Raw genomic sequence first — 12,071 nt, forward strand, 5'->3', positions numbered from 1 at the left:
CACAGTCGATTATTTTTAAATAAATAGTTACTTGCTGGAATTAGTTGATGAAGGTTCCTGATTAAACTGAGGTCTGCTTGACCAGACATGTCCATTCTCTGAGAGGCAATCATCAGTTACCAGGTTGTGATGAACCTGAGATTCAAATGGATCTGCCAAAGAAGGCCCCTGAATCATGGCAGCGTGTCTGTTTAGGATGGAACAATACATGGAAGTAGATGAGTTAAAATACGGCAGCGTTTTCCACATGATTCCAGAGTAACAGCAATAACAAAACTACCAGTCACAACTTGGCTTTATTTTGGTTCATCCATTCAGAGGACACTGTCTGCTAGGATCTTGTCCCGGGGCTTAAAGACTAGAGATTTAAAGCAAAATAAGAAAACCAACATAATTTATGCATTTACTAGGAAGTATCCATACTCTTGTTACCAACTATAAAAGAAACAGAGCAGACAAGTCTTAACATCTGGCTCTAATTCCCCACTGAGGTGCTTACACACACATACAAGCTAACCCAATATGTTGTAGGTAAAGCAGAGGGAAAATCTTTTTTGTAACAGCTGGTCACCAGGTATCGTAGCTGATAGTTACAGACACTGGATGGGGCTAAGACTGCAGACGTGGAACAGTATTATCTTGCAGACTCTGATGAAATATAAAACCAACGATCCCAACAGGAAACTGCTTCCTCGGTTCTGAGAGCTGCTCTCGGTTGTACTGATCACGTTGTCACACAAGAGGGGCCACACCCCCTCTTCCTCCAGCTGTTTCTGGTGGGAACTCTCAGAGAGCTGCACAGACTGAGGTCTCTTTGAGAACTGTCAAATCATAGGTTCTCTCTGCCCCATCTCTCCTTTTCCAATTCACAGGACACCGAAAGAAATATTACGTGAACACGAACTAGTTACTACAGTAGCCCGTTAGAGGCTGACTCTATGTAAAAGGAAGAAAACGCTGGAAGTCATGTATACTGCGCATCAGCCTTTCTCAAGAAAAAATATCCCCATTCTAAGGGCTCTGAAAAATGTAGGAAGCTTGCCCTGTTACCATGGGTTTTTAGAACACCTCTAAACACACACAAAATAAGACAGGTAGTACCTACAAGTTTCAACCACTGCTTAAACTCTAAAAGCATTTTTTGTATTATTTTGTTTTGATACAGAAGGGGAAACTCAGCTATAAAGAAATATCAGAAAGTATTTCTTGTGGCCATCAGTCTCAGGAGTTTTCTGTCACTTGCCTCCCCCAACTTGTGCTAATATTTGTAGGATGTGCTCAGGAGTACGAAGTAGGGTGCTTCTGTCCCTTGCCCTCCTCCCCAGTCACTCCCCCTGCCCTCATCCCATCACCAAAGAGCCGCCCCTCAAATGAGCCATTCCTTTTTGCTTTCGTCAATGGTCTCTGTGAAGTTGGGGTCGTTGCTCATGATGGCGGCGTCCGCGCTCTCTGCCGACTCTGCTCCCTTGGCCTCGTTGGTGTGGTAGGTGCCCTTGTGACGGAACATGTACCGGATAAGGAAGACCAAGGTGCAGAGGATGGTGAAGATTACCACGGCAATGACCCCTGGTGGAGACAGCAGAGGGACTAGAGGTTAACCAAATCCTGTATATCACGCCAACACTTTTCCCCTGCTTCACCATCGTTCCCTCAAGTGCTGCCCTCTCCCATTCGAGACACAGAACCCCAAAACGACAACAACAATGTGGGCTAACAACGCTGCCTGCCATACCAGTAAACAAAGGATGTTGCAGCAGTCAGCCACTAGAGCTGCCCCAGGTGGGGAGCCCTGAGGGAACTCAGGGTGAGAAAGTGCAGGATACTGGCCTCAGAGAGCTGAGGTGCCTGTCGAAGGAATGATTTCAGTGAGCCCAGACTCTTGCATCTCCCCATAAATGGAAAAGCGCTAAATTCCTTAACTTGAGATGTCTGTTTTTCTTTAATGAATAGTAATCTTTTGATGTTCCGACTACCTGGTCTTTGTTGCAAAAACTCCTCTGTATCCTGGCTCCCCCCTGTCTCTTTGAAGCAGCCCCTCAGAGTTATCTGAGATGCTGTGTCCTGAGCTTAAGTCCTCAGTTTTGTCCACTGAATAAGACATAATTCTCAACATCTAGGCTGTGCATTTTTTTTCAGTCAACAGCAACAACAAAAACTAACAGAACTGAAAGGAGATTTAGACCAAATCACAATTATATTTGGAGATTTCAACATTCTTCTCTTAGTAATGATAGAACAATTAAACAGAAAATCAGTAAGAATTTAGAAGACCTCAAAACCACTATTAACAAACTTGATCTAAGGAAGCAATACCAATCCTACACATATGTTTGGAAATAGAGGAGAAGGATATACCACTCAACTCATTTTATGAGGCCAGCATTATACTGACACTAAAACCAGACAAACACATTATAGGAAAAGAAAATGATGGAGCCATATACCTTTTTAATAAAATTTTAGCATCGAACCCAGCAGTAGGTAGAAAATAATATATTATGACAAAGTGGTGTTAATTCTAGGAATGTAAGATTGATTTAATATTAAAAAATTAAGCAGTATAATTTACCACATTAAACAAATAAAGGAGAAAAACCATATGATCATCTTAACAGATGCACAAAAGCATACGACAAACTTCAATACCCATTCATCATGAAGCCTGTCAGGAAACTATCAAGAGAAAGACACTTTTCAACCCGGTAAAGGGCATCTCTGAGAAATCTACAGCTAATATTGTATTTAATAGTGAAAGATTAAACATATTCCCCCTAAGGCAAGACTGTCAGGTCTCAACACCTTTATCCATGATTGTACTGAAAGCCCTAGACAGTGCAATAAAGCAAGAAAAAGAAATAAAAAAGTGTACAGATTGGGAAGAAGTAAGAACACTATTCTCAGGTGATGGGATTGTCTATGAAGAAAATTCTAAGGAATATACAGAAAAAGGTTGTTAGAACTAACAATAAATTTAGCAAAGTGAAATTTGTATTTTTACATATTAGCAAGAAACACTTGGAAATGAAAGTAATAAAATAATGCCATTTATAACAGAACAAATTGAACACAGATGTTCTAGACTGTACACTGAAAATCATAAAACCTTGCTGAGAGAAACTAAAGGAAACCTGAATAAATGGATGAATATACCATACTTCAAGGTCAATATTGTTAAGATGTTCATTTATAGATCTAATGCAATCCTAGTGAAAATCAGAGTGAACTTTTTTTTGGTAGAAATGTATAAGCTGCTTCTGAATTTTATATGGCAGTGCAAAGGACTCAGAAGAGTAAAAATGATTTTGAAAAAAAAAAAAGAAATGATTGTAGCAGTTACACTGCTTATTTCAAGACTTACTATAAAGATACAACAATAAAATAAGCATGGTATTGGCCAAAGAAAGACATAGATCAACAAAACGGAATAGAAAACCCGGAAAAAAGACACACATATATGCAGCCAACTGACTTTTGACAAAAGTGCCATGGAAATTAAATTGGAAAAAAATAGAGACTTTTCAAGAAGCGATCTTGGAATAACTAGATATTCATTTGGCAAATAATAACTTTGACTTTTAACTCATAATATATATAGGTGTGAACTCAAAGTGATTATAGACTGAAAAATAAAAATGAAAACTAAAAAACTTCTAGGAGAAAACATAGGAGAAGATCTTCACAACCTTGGGGTAGGCAGATTTTTTAGAAAGAATTAAAATAATCACAAACTATAAAAAGGTTAGAAAAATTGGACTTTATCAAAATTAAAATCTCCTGCTTTTCAAAAAAATACCACTAAGAAAATGAAAAGGCAAGTCACAGACTAGGAGAAAATGTTCACAATACATATGTCTGAGAAAGGAGTTGTATCCAGAATGTAAGAAGAACTCTTACAACTCAATAGCAGGAAGTCAAAAAAGTCTAATTAAAAGATGGGATAAAAAGAAACGAAATTGAGCTATTTGTAATGAGGTGGATAGACCTAGAGTCTGTCATACAGAGTGAAGTAAGTCAGAAAGAGAAAGATAAATACCGTATGCTAACAAGTATATATGGAATTTAAGAAAAAAAATATATCATGAAGAACCTAGGGGTAAGACAGGAATAAAGACACAGACCTACTAGAGAATGGACTTGAGGATATGGGGAGGGGGAAGGGTAAGCCGTGACAAAGCGAGAGAGAGGCATAGACATATATACACTACCAAATATAAGGTAGATAGCTAGTGGGAAGCAGCCTCATAGCACAGGGAGATCAGCTCGGTGCTTTGTGACCACCTAGAGGGGTGGGATAGGGAGGGTGGGAGGGAGGGAGATGCAAGAGGGAAGAGATATGGGAACATATGTATATGTATAACTGATTCACTTTGTTATAAAGCAGAAACTAACACACCATTGTAAAGCAATTATACTCCAATAAAGATGTAAAAAAAAAAAAGAAAAAAAAAGATGGGAAAGATTTAAACAGACACTTCACAAAAGATTTGCAAGTGGCAATAAGCACATGAGAAGATGCTTGATATTACTAGTCATCAGATAACTACACATTAAAACCACAATGAGTTACCATTACGCATCTACTAGATGGGTACAATGAAAAAGAATGACAATACCAAGTGTTGGTAAGATTGTGAAGCAACTTGATCTCTCAAATATTGCTTATGGGAGTGTAAAATGGTTCAACCATTTTGGAAAAGTATATGGGAATTTCTTATAAAGTTAAATATCTTCTTTCTATAATCCAGCAATTGCACTCCTAGGGATTACCAAAGAGAAACAAAAACTTTTGTTCACACAAGACTTGGACAAGAATATTTATAGCAGCTTTATCTTCAAAATAGCCCAAATCTGGAAACAAACCAAACACCTGTCAACAGGTGAGCAGATAAGACAAATTATAATACCTTCATACAATGGAATACAACTTGGCAGTAAAAATTAACAGACCACTGGTACATACAGCAATGTGGATAGATCTCAAAAATGTTATGTCAGGACTTGCCTGGTGGTGCAGTGGTTAAGAATCCGCCTGCCAATGCAGGGGACACGGGTTTGAGCCCTGGCCTGGGAAGATCCCACATGCCGCGGAGCAACTAGCCCGTGCGCCACAACTACTAAGCCTGCGCTCTAGAGCCTGCAAGCCACAACTACTGAAGCCTGCGCGCCTAGAGCCTGAGCTCCACAAGAGAAGCCACCGCAATGAGAAGCCCGTGCACCACAATGAAGAGTAGTCCCCGCTCGCCACAGCTAGAGAAAGCCCACGCGCAGCAATGAAGACCCAATGCAGCCGAAAATAAATAAATTAATTAAAAAAACAAAAACGTTATGTTGAGTGACAGAAGGTACAACAGATTACATACTATGTGATTCCATTCATATGAAACCCTAAAAGAGGCAAAAGTAATCTATGTGACAAAAGCAAGTGGGGAAGAGGGAAGGATGAATTACAAAGGGGGCACAAGAGAACTTTCAGTGGTTGGAAATGTTCTGTGTCTTGACTGTAGCTGTGGTTATGGGCGTATGTGTCTGTCAAAAGTCACTGACGTGCTACACTTAAATAAGTGCACATTATACTTCAGTAAAGTTGGTCTTAAAAAAGCAAAAACAATGAGGATAAGTATTATACCAGAACTTTGAACAATGTGCTTTGAGCACCATTTTGAATGTATTCTAATTTCACAGTCACATATATACATATAGGTGTTTACTTTCTTCCTGTGGAAAATAAACCTACTGAATGAGCTGAGTTGATTGGCTGAGTTTAAAACCCTTGATAAGCTTACGATATTAGCCATACTTAGAGAGGCAGGAAACATTTTTATGAAATAAGGCAGAAGAAGCAGGGAGAAAAGAAGGCAACAGGCAACAGGGTTATTGATACTGATCCAAACACGAGGAACTATACTAGGAGAGTCGAATTATTCTGCCGGTATTCTGGTGAGAAGAAAAGACTGGAATATTTTAGATACTCTGGCTTATTAATTTTCTTTTTTAAAAAATATTTATTTATTTATTTATTTATTTTGGCTACACCGGGTCTTAGTTGCAGCATGTGGACTTCTTAGCTGCGGCATGTGGACTTTCAGTTGCGGCATGTGAACTCTTAGTTACAGCATGCACGCGGGATCTAGTTCCCCAACCAGGGATCGAACCCCTGCCACCTGCATTGGGAGCATGGCGTTTTACCCACTGGACCACCAGGGAAGTCCTTGCTTATTAATTTTCTGATAATTTTTATTAAGATAACTGAAACCAGACTGGCAGAGTCCTTCCTGATTTTGTAGTAAGCTATTATGGACCATTTGGGATGCAAGGGGATGAGAGCGGAAAAGACTGGAGGGCATAAAGAAATGCTCTGGCTGTTGCCATGACTGCCTGCTTGCATATTCTGATGCTGGCTAGCTCCCTACTACTGTTCTTTTTTTTTTTTTTATTTCAGCATAAAAAGTAGCCAGGTTACATTGACCACACTTTCTCCACAATGTGTACTTCTCAACCTTCAGTCATATTTAAACGGCGAAATGAATAAAGTACAAATCCAGATAACCCCTTTTCCCTTAGACTACGGTTTTATTGAAAGTGACTACTCCCCACAGATGAGAAGTTACAGGAAAGCCTGTCCTGTAAGGCACCTACCTCCGATGATGGCCGAGTTTCTGTTGACTCCATTCCTTATAGCTTGGCCTTGTCCTGGGTTATACGGAAAATCAGCACTGGCTGTAGAGGAAGAAATGAAAAGACATATATATCATTTATCCCAGATAATTTGATACCTAGTTTTTCATACAACCCTTCAACAGCCTGTTTTCCCAAATGAGATCTCCATTTCATCTAAACCCATTCTGCTGTTGTTTCCCACAAGAATCACAGCCACTTCAGTGTCTGCTGTTTGCCTTTGTACAAGTCCCAGATGAACAGCGTACCTCTTTGGGAGGAGTATTAACAAATCTTAGAACTACCTGAGCTGGCTGGCTTTGGTTCCCCTGACAGACAAGTTTATGTATTAGAATACTTTTTCTTAAGTTTGGCTGAAATCTGCTTCCAACCCACTTTTATCCCTTTCATAACTGGTGGCACTGGATATGCTCGCCAATGAGCTTTTTACAGCTTACAGCATTAGTTTAAAAAGTAATCATTAAAAAATATTTTTTAAAATTGAGGTATAGCTGATGTACAATATTATATAAGTTATAGGTGTACAATATAGTGATTCACAATTCTTAAAGGTTATACTCCATTACCTCTTGGCCCCCTACCCCTATCTTGCCCCTCTCCCCCTCCCTCTCCCCACTCGTAACCACTAGTTTGTTCTCTATATCTGTGAGTCTGCTTCGTTTTTGTTATAGTCATTAGTTTGTTGTATTTTTTAGATTCCACATGTAAGTGATATCATGCAGTATTTGTCTTTCTCTGACTTATTTCACTTAGCATAATGCCCTCCAAGTCCATCCATGCTGTAAATGGCAAAATTTCATTCCTTTTTATGGCTGAGTAGTATTCCATTGTATATATAGGTACCACATCTTCTTAATCCATTCATCTGTTGATGGACAGTTAGGTTGCTTCCATATCTTGGCTATTGTAAATAATGCTGCCATAAATATTGGGGTGCATGTATCTTTTCAAATTAGTGTTTTTGTTTTAAAAAGTAATCATTTCTTTAAATGAATATTTTACATGGCTCTAGTAAAACACTGTACACTTCAGGAATTTGTAAGAGGATAATATCTTATAAGTGTTGAGAAGAATATTAACTGCCTAATAAATTTTCTATTTCTCTCCCTATTTCAACAAGACTTTGCAGAATGCCTACCACATGTCAGGCGCTATTCTAAGTGCTGGGGATATACAGTAAACAATAAAAAAGATGAAAATTGTTATTAATGAGAACTTCCCATGCCTCATTGAAGAGTTTGGTTTATATAGTCAAAATACTAATCTGAAGCATGGATGTGGTTTTAGTTACGACCCTGTTTATAGTGAACTGCCTGAAATTATGGGGCAGCTTCCATGTTGTAACTCACACACTCATAGGACACAGTAAGATTTGGTTATCAATACACATAATTCCCTGACGTCAACCCCCCTTCAAAGACTGAGAGCTGTTTTCCAAGGATAAAGGCTTGCACCTTCACTGCGCCTCTGGGGCGCAGTTTCTAGGCCTTTTGACATTGTATTTACCTTTCTCTGGACTCTATTTGGTCTACATCCTTCTAAAAAGTCAAAAGCTTCGGAGCTTGTAAGTGGCCTAGTTGGGATTAACACCCAGGTAGGGTTAATTCCAAAGTCAATAATCTTCCCTGTGCTGCCTTTCAAGGGCTAGGAAGACACAGACAGGTAAGCTGGTGAGGAAATGCCAGCTTTCAGACGGTTTAGCTTACGTAGGGCCTATGGGAGGAAGAGCCTTTTCTTCGGGGATCGGGGAGACAGACTTGTTTTGTTTGGACACATTGAATCTGAGGTGCCTAGAGGATGTATGGCGATAACGACTAGACATTCGGGTGAGTGGGTCATATCTCTCATCTCCTTTGGATAAACACAGAAATCTCCTGACCCTTAAACATCAATAATATAAATCTGCAAAATATATTTGGTAACAAAAAAATTACAGTGGCAATTTTGTCATTATTCTGTTTGGTATTCATGACACTACAAAACTCTTTGCTCTTCTGCTTCAGGTAACATGGATGGTGGGACACAGCAGAGTTCCCGCTCCAAAGAGAGCTTTGCGTTCTTGGCCACAGAACTGCAGAGAAACACAGATGCCTAGAGACTGACAGCCTCTCTCTGGTTCTCTTGAAGTTATTGATACAAACATTAGTGGAAGGTATGGATGTGACCTGAGATGACCCGAGGAGAATAATAAGAGCTAGAAAAGAACATGAAAAATACCCCAGGATAGCCTCTGTTATAAAATCTGAACTCCTTGACATGGGGAGGAAGGCTTCCCTTGAGACGAATTTCTCTCCTGCCTCTTTCCTCATGGAACCACTTTTCCAACTCAACATTCTAGGCACACGGATTCCTGATGCTTGAGGGGGACGTGTCTTTGCTCATCCACACGGCACTCTCTGTCAGGACACCTGGTTCGCCCTTCTTCTCTTTGGGCTACTCTTCGTTGCGGTGTGCAGGCTTCTCATTGCGGTGACTTCTCTTGTCGCGGAGCACAGTCTCTAGGTGTGCGGGCTTCAGTAGTTGTGGCACACGAGCTCAGTAGTTGTGGCTCATGGGCTCTAGACCGCAGGCTCAGTAGTGTGGCACATGGGCCCAGCTGCTCCGCGGCATGTGGGATCTTCCTGGACCAGGGCTCGAACCCGTGTCCCCTGCACTGGCAGGCGGATCTTAACCACTGTGCCACCAGGGGAGTTCCAAAATAGACTTTAGATATTAACTCTCAGGACCAGATTTGTGTCGAATAGGCAAAGACTGTATTCAATACACTTTTCTTCTGGGACCCAAATGACACTGTGGACAAAGAATGTCACCTGTCAAAGGATGTTGCTGCCATCAAGCCATCAGCCACGCCCACCCCCACAGTGCACCCTGAGGAGATTCAGGATGGAGCAAACAGGATACTGGCCCTAGATAGTTAAGGTGCCTATCAAAGAAATGAGCTCCGTGAGGCCAGACTCTGGAATTTTCCCATACATAAAAAATTGCTAACTTCATTAACTTGAGATGTCTGGTTTTTCTTTAATTAATAGTAATCCTTTGATGTACCAACTACCTGTTTTGGTTGCAAAAACTCCCATATATCCAGGCCCCTCCCTAACCTCTTCGGAGCTGTCCCTCAGAGCTATTTGAGAGTCTGTCTCCCGGGCTTAAGTCCTCAGTATGTCCACTGCATAAAACATAATTCTCAACTTTTTGGTTGTGCATGTTTTTTCTCACTTGACACACTACATGATAACACTAAAGTGTGCTGCTATTCCAGCTCTGATCTAGTGTCTCCTGGAAGCGTGTTCCTGCTTGTTTCCCTTGCACACATCCTGTTTGTCTGGTCATCCCCTTTACGCGGACAGACCATGTTTCCTTTGCCCCATCAGCCACAGATCAACTCTCCTCCCCGCCTCCCGCCAGCAGGGACAGGCAGACATGTTGCTGCAGGAACTGATGGTGGGGGATCCTTCTCCCGTGGACATGCCTGTTAAACAGCTTGGCTGACGCTGCAGAGCCCACAGAGAAGGCACGTGCATCCCAGGCCCCCAAACACACTCAGACAGTTCCACACACAGACAGCCTCCCTGCCCATCATCTCTGTCTTCAACCTGGGAAGCAAGCTGAGAGCTCAGCGCTGGTGCACCTGCCCTTTCCCTTCCTCCAACTTCAGGTCGGGTAAAAAAAGGGAAGAACACACACACTCTGTAACAGCAGGCCCAGGGGCAGCTGTTCCTCCTAATCATACAGATATAGTAAGATGGTCAGAAATTAGGACAGGGTGAGTAAAAATACACCTCCTTACCCCCAAAGAATAGAAACCATGATGGTTTTATTCCACTTCTAAAGGCCTTTGCCTGCCCTTTGCTACATTCTAGGAAGACTTCATCAGGAAAGCAAAAGACAGTCTAATCCTTGCCTCTTCTGTCCGTGTGCCAGGCGGGGCGAGGGGGCGGCCCTCCTCGGGCAGCTAGCTCTGAGCCTACCCCGTACCTGCCGCCAGGTGAGGGACATTGCACAACAAAGACCCCCAATCGTCACGTACGTGATGGATGCGTGGTAAAGCTCTAAATTTTAGGACTACATGAAATTACTCATTACTTGGACTATACTTTCCTCACATATAAAACTCTCTGGGGCCCAGAAAAGCAAGTGCTTGCTCTGGTGGAATCAGCCTAGAAGCGTTTTCCTTCTACCATAGAGCACAAAAGGTAAACTGACATGAAATTCAAGTTTGGGGAGCAAGCTGTTTAGGAAATAATATTAATAGCACTTCCTACAAGTCAGGCGCTGTTTTAAGTCCTTTTCATGGATTAGCTCATTTCATCCTCCTGTGAACCTTGTGAGGTTGGTGTATTCATCCCATTTTGGAGGCACTAAGCTGAAGTGCCTCTGATGAGGAAGAAGGGGTCTACACTGGCTTTATCGAGTCATCACCATCATTAAGGCGACCAACTGATTTAGCCCAGTTGTTTTCTCTGTGGTTGGTGGGCTGTCTGGGGAGGCCCACAGATGTCTAAAGGCTCCCGACTGCACTTGTCTGGCTTCAAAAGTGAGCATGTGAGGCATTTTACCTGACAAAGATAATTCCACATGATGATAGCATCAGCTGAGCAATGTGATAAACTAAGAACTCTGAATCAACATCGTAAGAAGAGAAACCCAATATTCCAGATACAATTCCCTATGGGCCCAAACGGCACAGAGAGAATGGTTATCACCATTAGGGTAACACTTGTGAAATCATGAATGGTGCTAACTGTGCTTTAAAACATTACTGTCAGATTATAATTTTGACTGCCTTTACAGAATGTGAAAAATTAAGAGAGGAAGCTTCAAGGCAGGTACTTAACTACAATAAGCTGATTTAAAAGATATTCATAAGAATGGAATATTAAAAAGAGATTTGAATTCTTTAGCCTTAAATTTCTTGCCTGTCTCATTGAGCAGATAGGGAGGAAAAGCAGTAGTAAAGCATTAAAAAAATATATAAGAGGCAGAGTCAAGATGGCAGTGTGGGAGGATGCGGAGTTAGCGTCTCCCCACAACTAGGGTTGTTGTGTATTCTGGAGATGGGAGGAACCCCATACAAGGAGATGGGAGGAACCCCAAAGTGAACCAACCAGTAGGACGTAGGGGAACCGATGCGGGGGAGGAAAAGTGGAGGCCAGACAGGATCGGCGCCCCTGAGGCCGGGGAGATCAGGAGACGCAGGCGGGAGGGACTCTCCGGGAAGAGCGGGAGAGGAGAGAGCGATCGCCTATCCACTCAGGCTGGGGGGCCTGCTGAGCTCCCAGGCCGGTCCCCTGCCCTCCAATCCCCCCTCCAGGCCACATGGGTACTTGGGGGCATAGGAGGGAAGCCGGGGAGATCAGGAGAGGCAGGCGGGAGGGGCCCTCTGGGAGGAGTGGGAG

The 12,071-nt window shown here is 41.9% G+C and overlaps 1 protein-coding gene across 1 annotated transcript in view; it reads right to left on the reverse strand.

Annotated features, from left to right (window-relative positions):
• Nucleotides 1–1,366: 1,366 nt before the first annotated feature.
• Nucleotides 1,367–12,071, reverse strand: part of CNTNAP2 (contactin associated protein 2) — a 1,428,051-nt gene continuing 1,417,346 nt past the window's right edge. The window contains exons 23-24 of the mRNA XM_060157549.1: nucleotides 6,637–6,717; nucleotides 1,367–1,566 (exon numbers count right to left, since the gene is read on the reverse strand). Coding sequence (XP_060013532.1) covers nucleotides 1,367–1,566; nucleotides 6,637–6,717 — 281 coding nt within the window. The remainder of the gene's footprint in view (nucleotides 1,567–6,636; nucleotides 6,718–12,071) is intronic.

This window comes from Lagenorhynchus albirostris, chromosome 8, assembly GCF_949774975.1.
Source record: "Lagenorhynchus albirostris chromosome 8, mLagAlb1.1, whole genome shotgun sequence".
In the NCBI taxonomy this organism is placed as follows: domain Eukaryota; kingdom Metazoa; phylum Chordata; class Mammalia; order Artiodactyla; family Delphinidae; genus Lagenorhynchus; species Lagenorhynchus albirostris.